At 34.5% G+C, this 27,741-nt stretch overlaps 2 protein-coding genes across 3 annotated transcripts; one reads left to right on the top strand and one right to left on the bottom strand.

The window, feature by feature from the left end:
• Nucleotides 1-288: 288 nt before the first annotated feature.
• Nucleotides 289-22,432, top strand: LOC111509776 (EF-hand domain-containing protein 1). Of its 2 annotated transcripts, XM_074171080.1 has the most exons (9): nucleotides 289-509; nucleotides 559-912; nucleotides 3,306-3,461; nucleotides 4,098-4,264; nucleotides 4,390-4,555; nucleotides 8,641-9,169; nucleotides 14,055-14,321; nucleotides 17,638-17,874; nucleotides 20,923-22,432. In XM_074171080.1, exons 1-9 carry the CDS (start codon nucleotides 462-464, stop codon nucleotides 21,270-21,272), a joined length of 2,274 nt encoding a protein of 757 aa, XP_074027181.1. In that variant the 5' UTR covers nucleotides 289-461; the 3' UTR covers nucleotides 21,273-22,432. The 2 variants fall into 2 exon arrangements, with proteins under 2 accessions (XP_074027181.1, XP_074027182.1); XM_074171081.1 differs by lacking the exons at nucleotides 289-509; nucleotides 559-912 and adding an exon at nucleotides 1,322-1,357.
• A 1,054-nt stretch (nucleotides 22,433-23,486) lies between these two features.
• Nucleotides 23,487-26,350, bottom strand: LOC111509775 (uncharacterized). Its single transcript, XM_023165592.2, has 3 exons — nucleotides 26,171-26,350; nucleotides 25,914-26,099; nucleotides 23,487-25,683 (listed from the first exon to the last, which is right to left on the bottom strand). The coding sequence occupies exons 1-3, from the start codon at nucleotides 26,213-26,215 to the stop codon at nucleotides 23,578-23,580; spliced, it is 2,337 nt and encodes a 778-aa protein (XP_023021360.2). The 5' UTR covers nucleotides 26,216-26,350; the 3' UTR covers nucleotides 23,487-23,577.
• Nucleotides 26,351-27,741: the final 1,391 nt, after the last annotated feature.

Genomic DNA, 27,741 nt, shown 5'->3' with positions numbered 1-27,741 from the left:
GTTGAAGAGGGAACATCAACTCCATCAACTAAAAAAAAAGATTCATGTCTTGGCATTTACGTCACTCATACACTAACGTCAGATACAAAGTCGGTCTTTGGCTTTCTACTGTGACGTCACGATGTTTTACGTGTTGCATATTTTCATTATGACAACTTCCAGATTTGATTTTGTCAGATGCTGCTGTGACGCAGTGGCCCAGATGTGTGATCCGCAGGGGAAATATGTAAAAGTGTCGTCACGGCCATCCATATTATCATGTCTATGGTTAAAGTTGAGACCTTGCAAATGAAGGCGCATGTCTGTTTCCTGTGCAGAGAAATTTAAATCCATGACAACTTTTGAAATTGCCAGTTTTGTCAATATTTTGATGTTTATACTACTTTATACATTTTTTAATTTTGTAATTACTTATTTTCCTTGATTATTGAAGATCGACGACATAACTGACGCCAGTAAGAATGGCTGGCATACCAAAACTGCCAGGTTTCACCTTTAGTGATCCCACTGTAAGTTCAGTCCCTAATAATACTAGAAATCAGTAATTCCTCCTTTCAGCTCACAAAGTTCCATCTATCCCAAACATTTAACTTGTGCAATGGTTACAAGTTGCCCAAGAATAATTTCCGGGGCATTGGAGGCAGGGAAATCGATTCCAATTCAGTGAAACATCTTTCAAAACAGGATGTTACCAGATTTGACCCATCACTCACCTATGGTCGAACGAAATCACAGGCTCTACCCCAATTCACTCCACACTATGTGCTGTACGACCAGAAATGTCTGACTTTCAAAGCGTTTTTCAAACAGGCTGTTGTGGAGTCTGCCAACGAGTTCTATAGAGTCAGGCACGTCAATATAATATATTTCTTAGAAGATGATACTATTACGGTTATGGAACCAAAAACACCTGTAAGTTACCTTTGGGTCATTCCGTGTCAAGTCGATCAGCACACCTAGTGAACCTTGCACTATCTCAGAATTTGATGAAACATCACATATATACCTTTCATTTTAACTATTTAAAATGAAAGTTTTTTTTTATATCAACTAGTAAGTTTCTCAAAACACCTTCAATTGCTCTCTGGACAGTTACTCAAATTGCAATTGCTCGTCTCCTAACTGAACTACGGTCTTGTGAGAAGTGTCATTTATTTTTATTGTTAATGCTCTTTCAAATAATATACCACATGGAGTTTTCAAAAAGTTTTTTTTCAATAAGAAAAAAATATTGTTCCTGAAAAGTCACATTTTTAAAAAATCCATAGACAGTGTGTAAAGTTTTGAACAGAAAAGACCCAAAATTGAAGACTTGAAAAAGTGTGTTAAGGAATATATGGAAAAAAATTCAACTGGTGTGAGTAGAATGGTCTTTCGTTTATTCTCTAAAGAATTAATATACTGATATTCCAAGTGTTCTCTACAATTGATTCGGAAATAATAGAAAATAAAACCTGTGCAAAATATTCAGAAATCTATATTGACAATAAACTCAAGTTTGATGAACATTTGACAAAAATTTAAAAAATGTATTCTGATTGCTATGCAGTTAAGATGAGGTTGATAGAATTAGGTTATTTGCAGTTAAAATGGTGTATGTATTTGAACTCTCTTGAGGTATGGGATTTTATTTTGTGGTAGTTACAGCAACTATATATTCAACAACATATTCAAATTGCCAAAAAGAGTTAGAAGATATATGTGTGTAAAGCTAAATATACAACTATATAAAGCTTATGTACAATTATTTGTGGGTGTATCGTTTTTTTACTTCATTTGACATCAGTGAAGCTTTGTAATTATGATTTATTTCATGCACAATAAATTATACTATCATCATCACCATGGTCTCAGTTAAAACTATTTGAATCTTACTGTAACTTTTGAATTCACAAGCAGAACATATTCTAGTTTTACGTTCATTTGTAATTTCTATAACTAATTCGTTTGTAAGAACATCCATATGAAATTATACATTCTGCTAAATACAGGAATAAAAATCCTGAAACTTCAATTTGGAATCTAAATGAGAGAATTTTGCGATGCACTTAATGGATCTACTTGGTCAGCTTCCTCAAGCGTATTCATACTTAGTATGAATATGCCTGAAGAAGCTATTATATAGGGAAACACGTGTCATAGTTTATACATGACATTCCATGTCATGTATTTATACATGACATGGAATGATCCTTTTCCTTGGAAATGTCTTGGGCATAGCCTTATGCTATTCTAAAGATGACTTCTGCCCTCTAAAATACAATAAACTGAAATTTAATGTTAAAAAGGCAGTGTTAATAACAACTAAATATGAATATAATAACATTAATTCTGATGAAATCAATAATATAGAAACGTAGCATGTAACATGATTTCAATGCTTTGGATTTCAACTAGATAATCAGTTACATTTTGATCAACATTTTAATTATATGGTTTGAAAAATTATTCCAAAAAAATTTTACATGTTTTTTTAGAATAACAAGAGCCTTTAGTAAATGCAGACCAGAATAACAGTACAAGTACAAACAGTACAAATACAAAATCTGTGTAGTATCTCAATGAACTTACTAGACGACCTATGGTTTTTATCTACAAGATATTGATGATCTAGATCTAGATCTAATGATGATTAGATAGATGATCTAATTTGATGTACATAAGTGTTATGTAAATTTTTAGTTTAGCACTATTAGTGTATGTGATGGATTCGGCCGATACTTGATGAAAATCCATAACGTATTCAAGATAAACTTTATTTTGAGATTTTCACCAACAGTTTCACAAAAACGCAACACATGTTTCGGCTATACAATAGCTTCTTCGGGCGTCTCTATACAATAGCTTCTTGGGGCGTCTCTATACAATAGCTTCTTCGGGCGTCTCTATACAATAGCTTCTTTGGGCATTTCTATATAGTTGCTTCATTAGGCGCTTCTATACAATAGCTTCTTCGGGCGCCTCTATACAATAGCTTCTTCGGGCGTCTCTATACAATAGCTTCGTCGGGCGTCTCTATACAATAGCTTCTTTGGGCATCTCTATATAAATGCTTCATTAGGCGTTTCTATACAATAGCTTCTTCGGGCGTCTCTATACAAGTGCGTCTTCGGGCATCTCTATACAAGTGCGTCTTCGGGCATCTCTATACAATAGCTTCTTTGGGCGTGTCTATACTAAAGAAAAAGGTATTGAATAGTCAAACATGTGTTGCGTTTTTGTAAAACTGTTTGGTGAAAATCTCACAATAATGTGTTTCTTGAATTCACTATTATACAATAAACCTATTTCTGATGATGTTTTAGAATAGTGGAATAGATCAAGGAAGACTGATACGTAGAAGCAAAATTCCCAAAAACGACATGGGTGCTTACTGGCACTGGAAAGATCTGAATGTTGGTAAAGATATATTGTTTAATGGTGTCGTATTCCACACAGTGGACTGCGATTTATTCACGAGGGTGAGTTGAAAATGGTTCATTGTATATATTATCATTTGATATGAGTAATGAATGTTTTCGTACATGTATTCATCAAAGGAATATGTATCGCAACAAGATACTTTGGAAAATATTAGATATGTGTCTTATAAGAGAAAAACCATATTTATATACTGTGTCTAAGATTTTCCAAACGTCTAAAGGCAAATAAGTGTATCTTGTCAGAAATTTGTGATGTGACTAAAAATCGATATTTTTCAAAGAGGTGTCCATAACAAAATGAGAAAAATCGAAAACTTAAATAGCTTCAAGTCGTACCAATCTGTAAGCTTCTTCTTGGAGAAGTTATTAGAACTTTAGACTTGAGTGCCAGTGGTCCTGGGTCCAATCTAGGGCTCAAATTCTTAGTTTTTTTTCACCTAGTTTACAAACTGTTCGAAATCTACAATAAAAAGAAATAGGAAATATTTTTTAATGCTTTTTAGGTCCCTTTTTGTTATGAAATTGAATAATATTTCTATAATTCTTATTTTGAAATATTCCTGTCATAATATAGAAATGGTCATTATTTGCTAAAATAATTTACTTTAAACTACATTCTAATGAATACTAGTCACATTTCTCGCTCGTTAAATAATATAGATACTATTATTTCAGGAGTATATGGCAAGTCAGGGTTTGGTGATGGCTGATCCGGAAGAAATGCCAGTGGATCCATACACTTTTAATAGGCAACAATTGCAAGCGAGAGGCAGTGTTACCAAAACAGGACGATGTGATGATAAACTACGGAGGTTTTTGGAATACGATGGCAAAGTCCTCAAGTATGCTACAATTATAATATTCCTACTAAGTAAAAACCTGCTACAGTGTTTCGTTTCCAGAAATGTTCTTTTATTTTCACGCTCTTAGTGTTGTTGGAATGAGTGAATCATGGTCTGTTTTTCAGGTTTAAAGCCGTATGGGATGACAGAGAAAATCAATATGGTGGCCTTATGAAATATGAGGTTCTGTATTTTTTGGCTGATGATACTGTGTCTGTGAAAGAAGTTCACGAGAAAAATGATGGCAGAGACCCATATCCTGTTCTGTTGAGGAAAACAAAATTACCCAAGGTACAGTTTCAAATATATTACTATATATACATAATAATAAAGATTGCTATGCTAAAAATGGTGACAGACACAGGTATGAAACAAGAAACAAAGATAACCTTCGCATCAAAAAATTCAATCACACATATTATACAAAATCCCCACAACATAATGGACTTACACTATACAATTATATATCAAATAATGTAAAAGAATTATCGCACCCTCTATTCAAGAAAAAAATTTAAAAAATGCTGACAATGAATGCTTTCTACAGCCTTGAAGAATTTGTGAACTATTTCAAAAATGCCTAATTTATTTTAATATGTACTTGTATGTAAGTATGAATATTGTACTTTCAAAATAATTTATTGAATTTCTATTTTTTTTATTGTTTTGCATAACATCAATAATGTGCTACTAAGTCTAACATTACTTGCCATATCCAAGCACAGCTTTGCTACGAATGGTTAATAAAGAATCTGAATCTGAATAATAGGATCATGAAGTTTAAGTATTCTGAGTTGATATTCTGTGAATTCCACTCAAATGAATGATTTATATTCTGCCTATGCTTTCTATTTCTGATTGATTTCAGAATGGTCCTGCTGCTGGATGAACAAGAAGTATCTGTAAGACTAACCTCTCTGAGGTATCTTGCATAAATGTATGTCGGATATAATTCAATATCCAGCGTGGTATTAGCCGAGAAAGTAGTTGCTTTCCGGCAGGCATTTACCAGAAATTACGGTGTAGGTACGTTGGGAGAGATGAATCTTTTGAGACATTATTTTGAAGTATTCAATTTCTTATAATTATTATTTTCCATATGTTCCATTACAATTTTACAATAATATTAATAGGACGATAGATATAAACAAACTTAGAGAACAATGTTATGTATTTGGTGTAGATCAAAACATTTCTGCATAATATTCATGAAAATTGGTCTTTATTTCTTCTAAATGAGCTGTTATGAAATTTACCAACTTCCTAATGTCCACAATTTTCTCCAGCCCTCTATACTACATTTTTGAAAGGTCCTTAAATATAGAGCTTTTTCTAATATTTCTAAACTCAGCTATAGAATAAAATAAAATAAAAATATATTCATTCATATATAAAAGCAGAACCAAATATGTTACAAAACGTGGTAATACACAGATGTACTTACTTTATTAGACTAGTCATACATACAGATCCAAATGAGTAATAATAAAAATAATAATGATAACTTTATTCACAACGTATACAGATTAGAGTACAAGAGCAGAGCTCTTGTTTCGCAAGAAGTTATAAAGAATATGTAAGTACATAAATATTTGTATAAAAGTAAGTATGGCCTTCATGGAGTAGAAACTACAAAACGTTTTATTAAATTTTGGTATTAATAGGTATTAAACACAACATTTATATTCAACAACACGATTGAAATAATTATATATTGAAATGTATTGAAATACTTGATCTTTATGTTGATATTTCAGATTGTTTCAGTTCTTAAGCCTGCTTTGTCAACAAAACCTAAACTTTTATGACAATATAGCATTTCTGACTCACTCTGTACGTTTAAAATAAAAATGCAGATGAATAATGATAGGTGTGAATACGATATTTTCAGTTAGACTGGTCTTTCCATTTAATAAAGTTCCTTCATTTCGTTCCTTGTTTTGTCTAAAAGAGTGTTTGGTCTCTTATGTTCTGCTTCTGACTGTTGAGATTGATGCCGATTGTCTAGAAAGTGTTAACCATTGTATTTCGCCTTCTCTTGCCAAAAACTGTTTTTATAAATTTGCTCTCTGAGATGAGGTTCTACACCGATCATGAAAGATTGGTTGTCCCGCCTTGAACTTCTGGTTAGTAGTTTTTTACACTAGTGTTTGTGGAGTTGATGCAAGAGTTTATGTATGTTTCTATGTTTTCTTCATCAATTGTGTCTGAAGTTCAAGTTAGGAATAGCCAAAGATGGGAATTCATCTGATCCATATCCAAGTTGAATGCGTTACCGAAGCTGTTGCAAAAAAATCTATTTTTCCATTAACCAAAGTCGCTCCCCTACGAGTGACAACTCTCAAAAGTTGAAACTTGTGCGAACTGAGGACTAACGAGGTCTTACCTTTCAACGTGTGATTCCTAACACGGGTTGGACAAAGAAATGAAAATCGATCATCCGGCCTTGCGTGGACCACTGATTCACACAGCGGTCGATTGAGTAAGTGAAGCAAACCACCCACGTTAACCCACCAGGCTGCGGTCCCACCCAATAATGGATTACTCAACCGAAATATTTTCCTACATCACTACTCAAGAGCAATATACAACCGAACTAAATTTGGTGAACTATGCAGACCAGTGACGGCTCGTGCATTGAAGAACAGGGGAGGCTAAAGTCATAAAGACTATATACACACAGAAAAGCACACCGGAGGCGCGAAAATTTTTATGTTGTTGCACGCTTTGCTTAATACTAAAGTTAGGGCATGGGCATGACAATGCATAAAAAGTGCATGAGGAGCTATGGACTTAGTTTTAGTTTGTAAACCATTTAAATGGCCGGCCTTGACCGCAGCCCCATCATAGGTTTGCGCAATTAACTTTTGCCTAAAATTATAGGTGTCGCATGTACGAATTAAATAATTAAACAAATCGTTAGCTGTGCGCCCAGATGGAACATCATGAAAACCCATAAAACGTTCTACCACATTACCATCTTTGACATATCTAAAAATGATTGAAAGTTGTGATGAACAGGTAATATAGGTAGTTTCATCAATTTCCCATGCAGAAAAAGAAACACTTTCAATCTCCTTGGTTATATTTTCCTTAATAATATATGCAACACTGTATAAGCTCATTTTGGATGGTTTTTGAGATGCCTGAAAAAACGCTACCGTTTAAAAAAGTGCCAAATTATGAATCATATTTGCCCCATAACATTAAAAGTTCCTTGTAATTGCCGCGATTAATCGAATCTTGGGTTCCCAATCGCATTTATCGTACCAATTAATATTAAATCCTCGATTTAATCTGACGCTTTAATTGAAATCAAATTTGGTTGAGGCCTTCCCAGAGTTTTAATAATGTATAATTTATTATCATAAGATAAAGACTTAAAATTATTTGTCAGCAACCAATCGACTTTATCGTCAGATTTTTTAATTTCGTCCAAATTATCCATAATAAATGTAAAAAAAGTGAAAACCTGAAAACACCTTGAAATTGAAAGGAAACACTTTGAAAACACATTAAAAATTTTACCAAAAAGCACTGCCATAATACAATACTACCTGTTTTATACTCAAATAACAAATATGTCAAGAAACACTAAAACGATTTACCGAAATATTTTTCAGTCCCGGTCCGTCACTGCATCCCGTCCGAATGATTAAAAAAAAAATAAACGCAGTCGTACACTAACGGAGACCAACTGGAGGCTAGCCTCCTCTAATGCTATAATTTTTGCAACTGAAATTACAAATCGGGACGTATGTCGCTTAGCTCCCTTGCAACGTATGGCATTTATTATTTCGGGTTGATGGTTTATTCGTTATTCGTTCATGGGCGGTGCGTTTGAGTTTTGTTGATGCAGGATACAGTGTGGTACGTACTACGTAGTGAGTGATAGTGTTTTCTCGGGCATATTATGTATTTATATTAAAAATTAATGGTAAAGTAATGATACCCAAGCATTTGAAAAAAAATCATAATTATTTGTCAATATCTTTTAATTTATTGCGATGAATAGCCTCAAATTTTATGGGGAGGCTAAGCCTCCCTTGCCTCCTCTGACGAGCAGACGCTGATGTAGACTACTTGTCTGATGCCTTGGCGGTTCTATCTACACAGACTTTCCCAGTAAAAAGACAGTCAAAACAATATGTCCAGAGAAGTAGTAATAACGTCGGGTGTTCCCGAAGGTTTCCATCTTGTTCCTCTACTTCTCAACATATCCATAAACGACGTAAGGTCTTGTATTCCTTCTGGTAAAATTCTCCTGTGTAAATATTTTTCCGTTATACCTTGTCACCTTTCATGACATATATTTATATATTTTTTTGAGAGCTGGTGATGCTAAATCAAACTGTTTCTTCATTTTATTATTTCAGAGGTATACAGATACACCAGCGACGTACCCCGCCATATATTTGGAAGTATCCGACGCAGAAATAACGGAATTCTACCAGCCGAAAGACTTCCAGATAGGAGAAACAATATTCGTTCTAGGTCGCGACATATTACTCTACGACTGCGACAAATTCACGAGAGACTACTTCAGAAAAGCCCTCTGCATAGAACAGAAACCCGCCATAGACATTTCCGTACCAACATCTCCTCCTACGCCGGCCCAAGTACCGCCCCACAACGGTCTAGGTTCCCTCGAGGATTCCCTTCAGAATACACTCACGTTCCTGCCGAAACCGCCGAAAAAGGACGTGATGCGTCAGCTGCTGAACGCCAACAAATATCTCAGATACGAAATGGTTATGGACGCGGTCCATCCTGAAGACACCATCAGGAGGTTCCTGTTGAGTTACTCGTTGGCGGACAGTACTTGTTCCATTCAGGAACCGCCGATCAAAAATTCCGGAATAATCGGCGGGAAGTACCTGAGAAGTACACTGCTGGTGAAACCAGGTGAGACGGAAGGAATAATTATTTCTAGTTGATCCTTCGTTGAAAGAAATATGACATGTGGGGACAATTTAATTCGCACATAAAAAAGATACTGAGAATGATATAACTCTATCATGAAATTTCTTTTCGAGTTTGAAAGCCGTGGATTTTTGGAATTTCTTCCTGACGTTTCGCTGGCGCAAGTGGCTAGCTTCTTCAGAGGTTTAACTATCATGGCTTGCTGTTCGATGACTACCTTTTCGGCTTCGTAAAGCGTATTTATGCCTTGTGAGGTAATCAGTTGTATTTGTACCTGTGTTTGTACCTGCGTTTGTACCTGTAGTCGTTCCTGCACTTGAACTTGGAACACTAACAATCTTGCTGCTTGTTGTCCTGCTCGTTATTCTCGAATTCCTTAAAATGGGGTTCCATATTTGATTGAGGTGCACCGCTTCTTCTTTTCGGTTGAAATTCTCCGTGTGTTTGTGGATCTCTATTGCCTCCTGTACCAGTCGGCTATGGTATCCCTGGTTGGGGGCAATTAGTTCTCATACAAAATTCTGTGGTCTCCTTCACTAAGTGCGTGTTCTGCCACGGCTGACTTGTCCGTTTGGCCTAGTCTACAGTTCCTTTTATGCTCTTTTAGTCTTGTTCCCATGGATCGTTTGGTGGTTCCGATATATACCTTGCCACAAGTGCATGAGAGAGAGAGAAAGAACTTTATTGTCCAAAGAACAGAATTCTTGTTAAAAAAGTTTAGAAATACATTTATGTATGTACATATATATCTATATATACACACACACACACACACACACACATATACATATGTAACACAAAGGGATCAATTCAAAATTAAATAAACACCTTAAAATAATAAAACCAAGTAAAATAATATAAAGTGCATATACAAGTGATTGCAATGTTAGTCAAAATCTTCATTATAATATTCGTCTAAAGTATAAAAAGCTTTATTTAGCAAAAAAAATTTTACAGCACTTCGAAAATTTTTATATGAAGAAGTGGAGCGAAGATATACTGGCAAATGATTGAACATTTTCCTTGCATGTGTATATTATGCATTTTTTTATTAATCCGCTTTTAGGAATGGGTAGTGCTATTAAGTGGCTATTATGCCTAGTATTATAAGAGTTTGTTGAATCACTGGTAGTATTAAATTTTTTGTGCATCATACACACACTTTCAAGGATAAAAATGCATGTCAGAGTCAAGATTTTTTGATCAATAAACAGGGGTTTACAGCAATCTCTCGGTTTTGCCTTACAAATATATCTAACCGCTCTCTTTTGTAAGATAAACACAGACTGTAACAAGAACTGAGAAGCATTACCTACCCCAGAAGCAAATTCCATATCTTAGGCGAGATTCTATTACCGCAAAATAGACTGTTCTTGCAGCTTGCAAGTTGAGTTCTCTGGTAATAACCCTTAAAACATAGCATCCCGAAGCCATCCTATTACATAGATTAGAGATGTGGATATCAAAGGATAGATTATTATCTACATGAAAACCCAAGAATTTGCTTGATGAGACGGAGCTAATTAAAGTATTCCCTAGAAAAATTTCATTTAATATACATTTAAAGGTTAGTATGCAGGTTTTTGTGGTATTGAATGCCAGTCTGTTAGCATCACATCACTTTTTAACGATGTCTAGATCAACCGATATATTATTATATAGTTCAGTATTGTCTTTTGAGTGCCAAACAATAGTAGTGTCATCAGCAAATAGAGTTATTTTTCCTTTCGTATTGATGAGAGATAGGTCATTTATGAAGAGCAGGAACAGTAGTGGACCGAGGACTGAACCTTGCGGAACCCCACAAGATACCAACAGAGGTTCAGATCTCTTATTATTAACTAATACGTGGTATGCGATAGTCCCCTGCTGCTGATAATGGGTCTTTTTTGTCTTTAGCCGACCTGAGGCTTTGTTGTATCTTCCTCGTGGGTTTAAAGACTGTTTCGATGTCATGTTTGCCCAATAGTTTTCCAATTCTGTCCGTGTGTGTGTTCTGTCAAACTCGAAAGGAAATGACACTGAAAACCTCAGCCGGGAAAGTCTAAACCATTTTGTCTATTATGGAAGTTCATTTCTTTGCAGTACTTTTAGTAGAACTTTAAGAATTAAAATGGCTGTAATCTGATGTTAGCTCCCTTTCAATTTTTACTGTTACTGTTTGCATTACTAAAATTTACCCTTTTGTGCCTGAAACATGCATATGCTCAAAATACCAGTTTTCAGGACATGACCACTATCTGTATCTTTAGAGTAGGGAGGGTGAGTGGTGGCCCACAGCACTTACGCCACATGCGACCCATTGTACAACCTCCCAAGGAGTTGGCCTCCTAGATCACTGTCTATCCTGTCCTTTCCAGGAAGGTGAACAGGTCACTAGGAGACATCTCCTTAATATTCTACCGTGCTAAGGAAGAAGGTCGTAATTGAGAATTTCATCAAAATTGAGTTATTGCCATTTTTGGCATCTGCAACCACCAACGCAACTTCTGAGAAATGTTGGATACCGTAGCTATTCAGCAGAAGAAACAAATTTAGTTTGAAATTTGTCGTATCTACAAACTATACTGACTTTACAATGCAATAATGTCGTATCTGATATTACTAAGCAAAATTATCGTATTTACAATAACATTGACAAATACGACAATTTTGCTTAGTAATATTCGAGTCCATTGGCAGATACGACAGACCCAATTGAAAAGAAAAAGAAAGGTCTATGATTTTCAAGACTTTAAAGAGTGTTATACAAAATGCTCATCCCAAAGCAAAGCAAAAAAAATTATTCTTGTGCATCTCCCCCTTCCTCATATAATACTCGTAGCCACAATAGTAACATAGATCTGCCTATTTCTGCGAGCTCCCTTGTTAGGGATTCAATTATATTCAACGGGATCAAACTGTTTATCCACTTACCAGCCCGAATTAAAGAAATTATAGTGCTTAACAAATTCAAAAAAGCTGTTAAAATGCTACTTGTTGATAGGGCCTATTATTCAGTTCAGGAGTATCTTGACGATTCACTTGAATCTTAACTTTTATTTCTATGTCTTGTTATTTCCAGCTGAATATCTCAGTGTATTTCACATTTTTAGCTTATGTTTATTGTATTTTGTTTAAATTGTGTATGTTTTTTATGTAGATTTTTGTATCTTACATATTATTTATGACTTTATCTACAAGATGTAGTTCTTCAGACAATAAAGTATATTTGATTGATTGATTGATCGACATGAGTAGAAGTATTGAAAACTTTTTCGACTGGCCAGATCACACATCTTTAACAAAGCTGAAAAATTCGAATCCTAGACCTTATATGTCTGATATCGTACATTTGAAGCTAAAAAGTGGTGAGAAGACCTCACAATACCGAAATTTTTTTGCAGATGATTTCATCACATTAAACTTTCTGAAAGCTAATCAAATGAAAAGTGATCTGAGTTGCCCCTCTCCCAAAAAAAAGCTAAGAGGAGTCGTGTGGAGTCCCTACTATCAGGTTAATATAAATCAACTAGAAGCCCTACAGAGGCGCTTCCTAAAATATATGTCCTTTAAACTTGAAGGCACGTATCCTACTGTAGGAATACCCTATTATAAATTGCTTGTAAATCACAATTTTTGTAGTCTCGAGGTAAGACGTAAATATTATTCATTTCTTTTTTTATTCAAGGTCATAAAAAATATCATCACCTGCTCTCAACTGTTACATATGTTGAATTTTTGGGTTCCTAGACGGTCATCTAGGAATAGTGTTACATTTTATCTCAACACTCCGCGTACAAATATAATGACAACAAAAAAAAGCAGTAAGAATTTTAGCTGGAGTTGGATATAGAAAGCATTGTCACCCACACTTTTTAAAGTTTGGCATCATGTCTTTACCTTCATTATATATCTACAATTCCTTATTAGAAGTACACAGAAATATCAACCAGTTACAAACCCAGTCAGATATACATGACCATAATACTAGGTATGAGAAGTTATTAAAAACTCCAAGGTATAGATTAACCAAATCTCAACCAACCAATCTGAATATCAATCTATATAACTGCTTGCCAGAGAGAATCAAATCACTATCTTTTGATCAGTTCAAAAAACGCACAAAAAATATATTCTTGAACACTGATTTTGCTCCACAGACGAGTTTCTCGTCACAACAAAGCAACTGAGTCATGCACTCAACACATCGCTTCTCTGAAATGTTCCATTCTGTTTATGCTATTTATTTATGCCTCACTTGATTATGTTTGTAACACTTTCAAAATATCATATATTTTATTGTATAATTTTATTTAATGTATACTTTATATTGTATCTATTTATATATTGACATGCCATAAATGTATTTATATATGTAACGTGGTGAAAATATATCTATCTATCTAATGAAAAAATCTGTAATTCATACAACGTGCGATACCTCTAATTCTGTTGGTCATGTCCTAGATATATTCAACTGCCAGATTATACAAATCAAAAGACATTTCTTAGTTAACTGACAGTTCTGTTTTTATTTTTTTTTTATATAGATTCACAAATTATATTATGTAAGTACATATTTGTAAATGCCACTGTTACTCCCTATTCTGTAATTGGGTTCAGCCTGTACAATAGTGTATGAAATAAATGGATAAATAAATGACCACTATTTCAAACGGTTATATTACTGGAGTTGTTTCCCAAGAGGAAGATTAAAATCTTCACTGGTAAAGATCGCTTGGTGATCGAAACACGTGTTGAGGTGTTAAAAATAACGATTTGATGTTGGAAAAAACTCCAGTAATATTCATTACTACACCAAAAGTTCCAAACAGTGCATCATAAGTATTTCAAACGGTATTCATTACATTGGTGAATTTTTCAGGTTCTGACCCGCTCAACCCTGACTATTACACTCCCGCAGATTTCTACATAGGAGCCATTATAACGGTATTCCAACAAAGATTCAAAATAATCGGAGCGGATTTGTATGTGTACCGTTACATGACTGCAAATTCGAACAAGTTCCCTTGTGAAGTAATCCAGTCCATAAGAAATTACATGTTCAACAAGGGCTACCTCAAGGATGACGTCGAAGATCAAGTGAAGGATAATCTCGAAACTGAAAGACAATGGGATCTTGATACCAAAGGTATGTATTTGGAGTGGTCAATAACTTACTAAAATTTCACATATTATGAGATCTGTTCAAAAAATGACGTGAATTTTAATTTTTCTTAAAAAAATATTAATTTATTCATCAATTTGTATTTTGTCACCTTCAAAGCGGCCCCTCTCAAATATAATACACTGAGCTCTCTCAGCGATTCGGTTTTTATCTCTTCAATCGCTGCAAAACGACGCCTTTTCATGGGTCTCTCCATTCTTGGGAGCAGGAAAAAGTCGCAGGGGCTCAATCTGCTGAATACGGTGGCTGAGGCATGATTACTGTGTTATTTTTGTCCAAAAAATTACGAATGAGCATTGACTAGTGAGCAGGTGCATGACACAAGCCATGAATTGTTTTTCCACAATACCGGACGTATCCTTCGTTTTGCTTCTTGCATAACTTCAAAATAATTGAGAATATCAAAAGCTATTTTGATATATTAACCTATAATTTATTAACCCCACGACAGTTCGGATTCCGACCTGGCTATTCTGTCGAAACAGCCTCAGCAGATCTTGTACAATATATACATGATAGCATCAATGAGAATAAACTTGTGGTTGGACTATTCTTTGATCTTTCTCTTGCATTTGACACAATCCGAGGTCCAATTAAAAAATGGATCGAGTCATATATGTCCGGACGATCTCTTAAGGTGCAGGTTGAGAAGCAGTTCTCCGAAAATTTTGATATAAAGATTGGCACTGCCCAAGGTGGGGTTCTTGGGCCACTGCTATTTCTCCTGTATGTCAACGACCTTCCTAACCACATTAGTCAAGGAAGTACTTTCATATATGCAGACGACACAACAATCGTTGTTGTAGCTGAAACTATTAATCAGGTACAGGCTAAAATAGATACTGTAATAAAAGAATTTACACACTGGTGTGAAGTAAATTACCTTATCAATAATGCAAAGAAAATGGTATCCATTGAATTCACTAGTATGTTAAAGCCCAGTAGTAAATTATCAATAAATGTTGGTAACACAGAAGTTCACAACTCAGAATCAACGATATTTCTAGGCCTCGGACTAGACCAAAAACTTTCTTTAAATAGACAAGTTGATGCTCTGTGTAAAAAACTCAACAAGCTGTACTTGGAATTTATTACTCTGAAATTGAACTTTCATAGGCACCACCTAGTAAACCTATATTATTCTTTAATATACAGTATCCTTAGTAGTAACGTCATCATAACATATCACAAAAAAAATCATAAGGTTAATATATGATTTGGACTATAGAGAAACGTGCAGAAACACGTTCATTGAAAACAATATCCTAACACTAACATATATCTATCTCAACAAATTATCAATATATACCCATCAAAATGCTAAAAATATGAATAGAAACAGTGACTACCATGAATATGATACCAGACAGAAGAATGACTTCCATTTGCACCACTTGCAAGGAGAGCAACATATAAAGAGCCCTCTGTATGCTGGAGCACATTTGTTCAATCTTTTGCCTGAAGACTTGAAACTCACTTCTAATATGAAACATTTCAAACTATCTTTGAAAAAGTTTCTCATCCGCCATGCCTTTTATTTATTAGACAAGTATAAACAACTTAGCGACCAGACAGTTATGTTTCAATGTATTTTAACATGTGTTTATATTTAAATATTTTATTTTTATGCTTATTTTTCATTTGTAACGACTAGGATGTTTATGATGTTTTTTATTTTTCTGAATATTTATATACAATGATAATTTTTTCTCTCTCTTTATGTACTATGACTTATCTCATGTTGTGAAGCAACCATAAATATCTATCTATCTATCTAATGATAATAATAATATTTATTTCTTTTATTACAATAAACATTTACATACAGTAACAATGAAGACTTCAATATATAACTAAAAACAAATATATTTAAATATAAATCAAGAAAACATGACAGATACTAAACTGTACATATAAAGGTAATCAACAATTTTTTTTATCAAGGGTAACTATTAAAACTCGTTTTTGAATATGCAGATTTTCATTGAGTCCTTAATAAAAACATCTAGCTTGTTATATAGTTTGGGACCAAGATATAGGTGACTCTTCTGAGGAAGACCAGGTGAGGTTCGGTGAGGATTCGCTATCAGTAACCCTCTAGCTCTAGTTGCGTATGGATGGTCTTGCTGGTTTGCGCTAAATTTTTATTTATTCTCATAAACGTCGAGACACATCTCATATATATACAGACCAGCAACTGTGAGTATTTCCAGCTCTATGAATGAGTTTCTACATGAATATCACCATCCTGAACTAGCAATTATTCTGATCGCGCGCTCTTGTAAAATAAATACTCATTCAGCAGAAGAGCTCATACCCCAATTCAAGATTCCATAGCGCAAGTGACAGCCAATAGTTGCATAATACAGATTTAGAAGAACCTCTCTTCCACAATGATTCAACATAAATCTTAGTGCATAACAGTTCTTACGTAGTTTATCACATAGTGAATCTATATGAGGACCCCAGTTGAGCTTATGATCTAGACTTAGACCTAGCATTTTTGTTTCTGGTTTGGATATCACCACTAGTTGGCTATCTTCATATATTTTGAGAGTTTCGGTGGTGTTCTGCATTGAAGATTTGACTAATGCTATTTTGCTGATATTTAGTGCTGAATAATTTTTATCAGCCCATCTCATTATTTTCTCATATATGGATTCTGTTGTTTCTGCAAGTGCTAATGTATTACAGTCAGTGACCAGAACATTTGTATCGTCTGCATATGCAACTATATGTACCTTCGAAAGACTATTAAGATATTGTGTCAAATCGTTCGCATAAATAAGAAAAAGCAGTGGTCCGAGTATAGACCCCTGTGGAACTCCTTGCCTGCAGGTCAAGGATGCATTATCTGGATTAGTACATAGTGAAAAATCGATGAACAAACCACAAATTTGTAGTTTGTTATCCAAGGCTATTACTACGTGTTCTATGAAGTCATACAAAGCTGTTTCCTTGCTTTTATTTTGCATGAAACCTTGCTGGTTTGTCGAAAATAATTCATTTTTGAGGAGAAACGGTAGTAACTGATTTTTAATATTCATTTCGTATAACTTGGATATACTAAAGTTCTTATAGCTATTTGAGTCTCCTTTTTTAAAGATTGGGGTAACGATTGCAACTTTTAATTTCCCAGGGAACATTCCTCGTTCCATGGAAAGATTTGTCAGACTGGTCAGGGGGTAGACTATTTCTTCCATGCATTTTTTCAGAATGAATATCCCTATGAAGTATAATTTGGTGCTTTCACAAAAATGATATTTCAGTTTGAATCTAGGGGATGGCCAACGCCAAACTGAAATGGAGAAATGCCTCCAACGACAAGGAGTCGACGAAGGCTACGATCCAGAATACGAAAAGAATACTATGGACAGAATCCGCGAAGAGTACGAGGAATCTGTGAAGCATAAATCGAAAATACAACCGTACGGCGTGAAGCCGGTGAACATGGAATGCGCCTATCCGGTCAATATCGGAGACGTCAAGAGCACCAAGTGTACCGAAGAAGCTGCAGGTTGGTTCATTTTTTTTTTATTTTAGTTCAACAAGACGTACATTGTTTGTTACACACGCACATTGAAAAATGTAGACTAACCTTTTTAAGGGATAATTCTTTTTCTTAGAATTTTTCACCAGGCTGAGTGGACTTCCTATTGCAATCCCATCTACTTATGTGTATACTTTTTCATTTCATTGTTCGACATAAACCTGTATAATCTGACAATACCGTATCTTTCTCTAGATTCATTTCCACTAATTTTCGCCCATTCGAGACGAAATTCCATAGAAGCTTGAAGTGCATAGAGATTTAAATCATAATGAGTCTTGATTTCTAGGTTGGGTTGAAGAATTTTCAATATTATTTTCTGAATTGAAAATGATTGAACTTTCCATTGCCAATATAAGAAGTAAATATACTGAACTAAACGCCTTTCTAAACACAACAACAGCGTGAGACCTTCCATCACTTTCACAATGGAGAAGGAAATCCACAACGAATTGCCATTCTTAGACGTTTTGGTGAAGAGGACTGACACTAAGTGGGAAACATCTGTATACTGAAAACCCACTCATACAGGACAGTATCTGAACTACGAATCCAACCACCATCAATCGACTAAAAGAGGAATCATCGAGACTCTATTAGACCGTGCTTTTGGGCTCTGTAATACGAAGGAAGGTCTCGAGAAGGAACTAGACATCATCAAAAATGATCTTCAACGGAATGGCTACTCCAAAGCGATGGTAGAAAAGACTTTGGCTAAAAGACAGCAGGAGCCTCGCAAGGAAGAGAAGCCGTCACAACCAGTGCTTGCACTTCCCTACATCAGAGGATTATCGGAGAAGATAAAAAGAATTGGTTCCAAGTACAACATCAGAATCTGCTTCAGATCCGGTAACACTATCCGTAGCAACCTCACGGAAACCAGGCCACCAAACGCCGACTGCGATTCCAAGAATTGCATATACCGGATACCCTGTGAGTGCGGAAAATACTATATTGGAGACACTAAGAGGCCATTGAATGTTCGCATTGCCGAGCACAAGAAACACACACAGCGAGGGAAAACCAGCAAATCAGGAATAGCAGACCATGTTTGGACCCATCAACACAACATCGAGTAGTCCCAAGCTGAGATCTTGCACAGAGAGAAACATTAGTTTAGAAGAAAATTCAAGGAAGCCGCATACATGTTGTCCAACAACGTATTAAGCCAAGCCAGCGTAGAAATACGCAACATATGGAAACCCTTACAAACATTATTTGATCTTTCTTTATCTATGGGAATCTTCCCTGAATTCTGGAAGCAAAGTTTTCTAACTCTAATCCACAAATCTGGTGATAGAAAAAATATTTAAAACTACCACCAAGTGAGCAAGCAATAGGAAATTCCCAAGTTGCTGTTTGATAACTAAAAAACTGACATTCGATACAAAAAACATAATAAATGAACACCAACATGGCTTTATATGTGGTAGACCCACCACTATGACTTTATTGCTTTATCAACATTTTCTTTTAAATAACCTAGAGGAAAAACACCAAATTGACTTTATTTATACTGATTTCTCTAAAGCCTTTGACAGGGTAAATCATGATCTTCTCATGGCTAAGCTCCTAACATTAGGCATCAATGGTTATGTGTCAAAATGGATAAAGAGTTATTTGGATAATAGAATTCAGTATGTTAAATATGCTGGTTCCATATCATCACAAATTCCTGTAACGTCTGGTGTCCCTCAAGGATCGCATATAGGTCCAATACCCTTCAATCTTTTTGTAAACGATGCGTCGGATGTCATACGCCACAGCTATTATTCAATGTTTGCAGATGATCTCAAACTTTACAGGGTTGTAGATAACTTTTATGATGCAGAACTGTTACAGATAGATTCAAATAACTATCTCGTTGGTGTGATGAAAACATGCTTCATTTAAATATAAATAAATGTTATCAAATAAAATTTTCAAGAGCTGTGAAACCTAGTGTATATCTATATAAAATCAAAAACATTAATCTAACGTTGCCTAACAGCGTTCGGGACTTGGGAGTGTTGTTTGATAGCAAAGTAACCTTTAAAGGTCATATTGATCACATTACATCTAAATCACTCAAATTAGTGGGATTTGTTCAACGATTCGCAGATAAATTTTCTATAAATACCTAGAAAATATTGTACTGTTCTTTGGCACCCTCGGTCTTGAAAAATAATTGGGTGATATGGAGGCCTCTATATCAGATGATTGAGAAAATACAAAACAAATTTCTGAGATCATGTGCATTTAAGCTCGGTTATCTGAGGTCCAACTATGAGTACTCAGACATTCTGCTTCTTTTGAATTTATCTACTTTGGAGCACCGCCGAGCTGAAATTGATCTAAGGCTTCTTCATAAAGTTATAAATAGTGATATGAACTGTCCATTTGTAACACAAATGATTGACTTCAATGTAAATTCAAGAAGAACCAGAGTGTGGGAGTTGTTTAAAGTTCCTTACCATTCTACTAGCTACGGCTTAAATGAAACCATCACTAGAATGGTTAAGTTAGCAAATAAGAGTAGTAGCTATATTGATTTGTTTGACTCATCCTTGTACTCTTTTGAAAATCAGGTTAAACGTATCGACCTACTATGAAGAAACTGCTGATTATTATTATTAATAATTAATTGATATTTGTTTTTTTTTTCTTTTTTTTGTGTTCTATATTATTATTCAATTGTTTATTTTTCAATCACACTATCTATGTGTTCATTGTATAATGGCAAGTCCGTAAATAAATAAATAAATAATTATTCAGAAAAAACATTTAATTGATGGAACTGGATGAATTATTACTTGTGTAATAAAGATTGTCAAAGTTACGCGGCAGTGGAAAACTACTCTGAAACTACAATTTTCCATGTCAACTAACATTTTCCATGTTCTGGCGCCCAACGTGGGCGCCAGAACAAGTTTCAATTTTCAAGTTTCAATTTTTTTTGTCACAGCCAAGCTACTCTAAAAGTCGGAAGCGGGTTATGGGTATCTATTTTTATGAACATATTTTTCAACTTTACAGCACAGTACACTTCTTACACGCCCAAACACGTAGACACCCCTGAAGAAATCATAGCCAAACATTATACCAGAGTCTTGAAGGACCACCGAGCGATTTGCGACGGTTCTCATCCCGTCGAGTGCATAGAACCGCCATCTTCGGACCAGGATTTGTGCCGAGAGTCGCAAAGACATTTGGAACCTAAACCGATAATGGTCAGCCCACCCGATATTCCGCCCCAGGAGTGCAAAATCAAGACCGTCACCTTCGCCGAAGATCCGGACAGGTGCAACAAGAACAGACTGGACTTGTGCGAGCTCAATCTCGAGAAGACTCATTGCGATTGTACCAAGTATCAGAGAGAGTGCTAAATTATATGTAGGTATACATAGTGGGCGCTGTTTGAATTATCACCAAACATATGGAGGCTTCAGGTGTGAAATATTAGGTTTACCTTAATTTTCATTATTTTTTATCAGTAGTATTACGAGGGGGGCATCGTGAATAGTAGAGTGTACTAAATTGTGGCCATTTTACTATTTTAGAGTAGTACTTGATGATACCATAACATCAACTCTAGCTTTTTAAGTTCTGAAGATAAGCGGAAAATAACAAAAATTTCAAAATTATATTTTTCTATTAGCAGAGAGATTAAAATTCTATTTCCACTATACCAAATGAACTTTCTATAGGCTACCAGAATATATTCATAGAATTTTTATACAGGTTATCCCAAATTGGGGCACCATCAACTTTGAACTTTAGAATATGAATCTGTATTTTTTGAAGCAATTTATTATTCAATAATGGTCTTATGATATTCAGATAAGTTAAACTGATCCCGATATCTATCTGAATATGATATTCAGATAAGTCAAACTGATCCCAATATTTCAGATAGTTTTGGTAATTTGAAAATCAACAGGTAAATTATTATTTTTTATAGATGATGGAGTCACAATGAATAACTGTTGAGAATCAGTTGTTTTAAATATAGAAGTATATAGCTTTCACTCCTTGGTGGTAATAAAAATTATTAATTTATTGATTCATCAAAACTATGATGACTGCCAATAAAAAAAACTTCAGTATTTAAAATTTCAAGTCATCCTGTATAAAATTCTATGAACATAATTCTGATAGCTCATTGAAAGTTCCTGCGACAAAGTTTCCACTACATCTTCCTGACCAAAAGAGACAATTTTTTGGCGTCATTGAATGATGTCTGAAAACTGGCAACTGCCACAATTTAATCGTCTTATTCTTACTGTTTACGAGATTCCATGCATTGACTTAAATTTGGATAGCTCTGTATATATCCACTCATTTTTGGTGTGAATCCCGTTTCTTTCTATCAAAAATGCTTGGTATAAAAGCAGTGATTCATATTAAATCTGGTGTTATTATGGTCTAAAATTTATTGGAGCTTTTTATACTTGAAGAAGAATTTTGTAAAGAATTGCAGGTTTTGCTAGTTGGAAAGTATTGTTGGTGATTATCTCACAGTTCCCGCTTTGTATATATTATACCATTTTGAGTTTCATTTAAAAAAAAATCGACAATGATACTTTTATACTTTTGCTGTCGGTATGTCCAGCAAATGCAGTCTCAGCTTATGCTACAATACCAATTTTTGCACAGTATTTTTGAGATACTGGCGTTATCTACGCTTCACGGAATGAGATGTGCTGAATTCATTAGAACTATTCATTTACTCAGGCTGATATACAAGCAAGTAAGCACGATGTAGTTCTCTTGAACTATCAACCTAGGGTGATATTTATTCTTAACTTTTCAGCTCTGTTCTGGATTAAATATCTTTTGAAAAGAGTTCAAACAGATAAAATGTCGAGATTTTCCATTTGAACAACTCCTCTGTTTTCTGTTGAAATGGTTGTTCTGATAATTGGAATGGGGAATGTTCCTCAATTTGGGCTATTACAGCAAATGCAAGTTTGAACAAAATAAAGTTGAGTTTAATTCATGAGTTTTTCAAATTCACTTCGAAAAGTATTCAAATTGATGTTTCAAATGTTTTCAAATTTTAAAGGGATTTGTTACTAATTCACATATTGGCAACAGTGCCTATATCAAGTTGAAATAATTTATACGTACCTAGATATTCTACTTTAAAGAAGAAAAATTATCTTTATAAATCAACAATTGAGGCAAAATATAAATTAGAGTTCAATACCACCTCCACAAGCCACATAAACAACAGTTGTTTTGTTATTTATTTATATAGAGGAAGATAGGTTAGGTGCACAAAATGTCATGTCACAGAATGTCTCGGAACTCTGAAATATGTCATCTTTGTTTGTCTCATACAGGTAACAGATTCATTGTCTTTATTAGTTATAACCGATGTTGCCAAATGGTGAAATAGAAACGAATCCCTTTAAATGTTGAATGCATTATTTCATTCCTCTTTTTTAAGTATTTAAATAATTTTTTAAAGAAAAAGTTTGAAATGCATTGTTTTAGAGTTCTTTTATGAAAACTACTTGATTTTCGTCAGGAGGAAAATTCCCCAGCTTGCCGTACTAAGGCGAAAATTTTGAAAGGAGAAATGCAGAAAGCTGTCGTTTTTGGGTCATTACAATGTATTTACAAAATATACAATTTGTACAAAATTATCAACTCAGCGAAGATTGCCACTAGGTAACAATTGGTATTTCACCTCCTTGAAAAATTGGAATTCATATGCTGTGAAGACCTTTGTATATTGTTCAAATTCGACTTCAACCTACTTTCCATTGTAGCATTCTTGGTAGACTTCAATAACTCCTTGTGTACAAAATTCTTATCAAAATCTGACAACCGTTGTTCTCTTTCTTCCTCTTGCCTGTACCTTTTCAGATTTGCACTACGTTCCACTTCTCTTTTGGAGGCATCAGCCATCATTTGCTTCCGAAGTTCCTCTTTTTCTTCTTCAGTCAGTCTTTTGGGTTTCTTCACTTCGGGTTTCTTGATCACTTGTACTTCCTTGACAGGTTCAGTCTTTACCTCGTAAGACGTCCTGTTAAGGGGTATTTTTGTGCCGTCTGGCCTGACCAAACCAAATATCTTCTTTTTGGGAGTATAGTCTTCATCTTCACTGTCTGAATGTGAGTTATTCTGCTGCAGTTTAGCTTCTTCGTGACTGCTGGCTACAGGCTGAGAATCCCTCAGCACCCTGAGTTTTTCTAATATTAGACGGTCCAGATCACTTCCTACATCATCTTTTGCAACATTTTTGGCTGTTTCAGTGGCATTCTTATCATTGTCACTAGAATCACTATTCTCGGATATTTCTTTTCGTTGCTTTTTCTGCTTTCTATCATCATATTTGTTCTTGTTGATGTCATCGCCATGATAGCCAGATTTACTTCTACCACTGGAGTTTCTTACATTTCTGGATTCTTTACTGGCCTTGCTTCTTTCTCTCCCATTCTCCTTGTCTTTCCTTCTATTGGACCGTGAATCTCCTTCATCAGTATCATTTTGTTCACTGCTGCTGCTTCTTCGATTTCTTTTACGTCTGGAAGACTTACTCTTTTTTTCAATATAACTATCATCTTCATCAGAGTTGCTACTACTACTATAATTTTTCTTATGAATATATTGTTTTTTCTTTCTCTCTCCTCTGCTATGATTTTTTTCACGTTCTCTAATAGAGTTGCTCTTAGTATTGTTGCTCTCTTCTTCATCACTACTATTGTTATTTTTCTTGAGACCATATTTTGAAATATGTCTTCTTGTTTCTCTCTCTTCACTACTGTTACTACTATCCCTTTTTTTCCTAGGTTCTCTACCGGGCTTGTTCTTTCTTCTTTGGAACTGGTCACTCTCTTCATCACTACTGCTTGATCTCTTGCGTGGATGTTTTGAAACATCTTTATTATTGGACTTTCTTTTAATTCTCCCTTTACTGCTACTACGATTTCTATTTTTCTTAGATCTGTCATTTTTTTTGGTAGATCTATCACTTTCTTCATCACTACTACTACTACTACTTGTTCTCTCATGAGTATACTTTGAACCACCCTTCTTTCTACTTCTATCTTCACTACTACTACTACTATGATTACGTTTCTTCCTAGATTCCCTACTGACACTATTTTTCTTCCGATAAGAATTACTTTCTGCATCAATTTCTTTATTTCTTTTAGGGCTTCTGCTTGTACTTTCACGAATTCTCTCCCTTTGAGACTTCAAACTAGTCCTGTGCTTACTATTGTTTTGGACATTTTTTCTATCATGTTCATCACTTTCATCGCTCGCATTCTTATATTTTGAAGCAGTTTTTCCTTTTTTGTCATCAGAGTATTTGGATTTGATTTTTCCTTTTTCATACCCTTTATCGAGACTCTTTTCTTTATTGTTGGCACCATCATGATTCTTTGATTTCTTGCTCGAGGATTCTTCTTCACTATCACTAAGCTTTCCTGTCATAATATCATCAAGATCTTTTTGGGATAATTTGTCCTTGAGCATATTGAATTTGTGCATCAAAATGGTATCCAAATTATCATTTTTCTTCTCATTCTTTTCTTTTTTAAGTAATTTTATAGGTAACTGACCATTTTTCAGCAGTTTTAACTTATTTCTCAGCTGTTCATCACAGTCATACTTTTTAGATTTTTTTTGTTTCTTGGTCTTCTTTTCCAGCTCTTGAGATTTAAGAGCATCTTGAAGTTTTTGCAGCTGTACTGGATTTTGAAGAAATTGTCTTCTGGCTTCTTCCTCCAATTTCCTGATGGCCACTAATGGATCTTCCTGTAGCTTCGCAAATAAATCAACCTAAAAGAAAATCATCTTGTTAGTCAAAAATCAACATCTTAAAAAAATTTAAACTGATTTGTTCACCAACATGTGAACTTTGGCTCAACTGTGACAAAGTACAAAAAATCGAAATACTCATTCTAGTCCCAGTATTTATGAATGTAGGTAGGTATTTAGAAATAGACATATTTTCAACATCAATCTTAGATTCTATCAATTCCAGACTCCTGAAATGTATTTATAGTTACCTGTTCAGCTTGTATGATTTTATTGAAATCCCTGATGGAGGGTGGTATACATTCATGTTCGACATGATTCTTCGGAGGAACAACTCCTAATCGTTTATCTCTTTCTTCACTGTTTAATTGTTCTAGGGATTTATCTATAGTTTTTCCTAGAAGATACTCTTCACGATCTATCAAACTTTTTGCCCCCTAAAATAAATATTTCATAATGAAAACAAGTTTGAACTATTTTTCTAAAGAATAGTAAACTGTAAACGCACCTTATACATCCAATCTAGCTTACTATTTTCTTCTTTTTCGGCCATGATGTAATATAATTGTTAAGGATTTGAATATAAATATATCAACTGCGACCTAATAATCCAATTTATATATTCATCTGGTACATAGTAAACAATGTGCTAGTACATTACAATAGAGTATAGAACAACAATCAAACGTCAATTTCAAAATAATCATATCACAAAACATTCGAGTTGGGTGACAGGTAGATTGACAATGAGAAATATACTGCTGTTCTGTACCATGGAACAATAAAACACTAAGCCAAACCATCGGTGAGCCAAACGGACAACTATTATATTATGCCTCTTTGACATTAATCAATGACTATTAATTCTGTTGAGATTTTACCTGTTAGTATTCTCGAGATTGAATAATACTCTTATCTATCTGTATAAACATCATGGATGAGATACTTTAAATATACGAAATAAATATTTTCGTGTGTAGTATGCGATTCAACAAACATTTTCTGTTTTCATGATGGTGGAATATAGTTCATACTTTCCGCTGAACTTAATAGATGGTGGAACGCCAAAGGGGTAAGGTGTGTGAATATTTTATAACCAACGTACATTTAATATTTGGAATGGAATGATTCAATTTGTGTCAGATGTCAAATTCAACAATAAAAACATAACTTTTCAATTTTCTCTAACGTTAATTATAATCGGATTTGTGCAAGTAATACTTTTCCAGCTTTATTTTGTACATCCTTACAACGTATTTGATGAAGTTTTCAGCACTTTATAAACTATAACGATCAAAATAAAGCAGAAATTGACGTAACGTAATGTCAAATTCCGTTAATCAAAGACTTATGTTATAGTGATGATCCATTAATACTCATAACAGTGGAAAGAGATAACCAGACAGCCGACAGTGTTTTACAATTCACCTACATTTGCCAGACATGATATTGACAGTTGACAGTATCATTGTTTTATGTTATTGGGTATTGTTTTCGTCAGTTTTACAGTGTCTCTGCATCCATGCACGGATGATTTAATGGAAACTCGTTTGTTAATATTAATGTCTACAAATGTTTTGGAAACATTGCAATGTCACCTTTTTCGTTAACTGTCACATCTACATAAAAACTAACTTTTGAGGTTGTTAGGATCCGACATTTCCATAAATTTGAAAATGTTAATTTATTGTCATTACCTACACGTTATTATTTTTATCGGTATATTAGCCACTTCGTCTTACATTTGACCACAATTTCGCGATTTATTTCATATGCACATCAACGATGACGTATCGGTAAAGTTAAAATAATCGAAGTGTATGTTTCAAATCATAGTTGATGTGACGTCATCGTTTCAACGCCTAAATGAATGTATTTGAATCACAGACGACGTTTTGAATACACGAGGCGTTTTCTAGCGTATTTGCTATTCCCTTTAATATAAATGATTAGTTCATTAATTACAAATATTTGGGATGAGCAGAAAAATGATATAAATATAAATAAAATATTGAAAAACCAGAAACAAAATATCCAGATAGGTTACTTAGAAAAATGAGTATGAATTTCAAAAATATA

Source organism: Leptinotarsa decemlineata, unplaced genomic scaffold, assembly GCF_025532065.1.
Source record: "Leptinotarsa decemlineata unplaced genomic scaffold, Ldec_3_MD MMD2_tig00000008_RagTag_RagTag, whole genome shotgun sequence".
NCBI lineage: Eukaryota > Metazoa > Arthropoda > Insecta > Coleoptera > Chrysomelidae > Leptinotarsa > Leptinotarsa decemlineata.
This window is presented reverse-complemented; position numbering and strand designations above follow the sequence as displayed.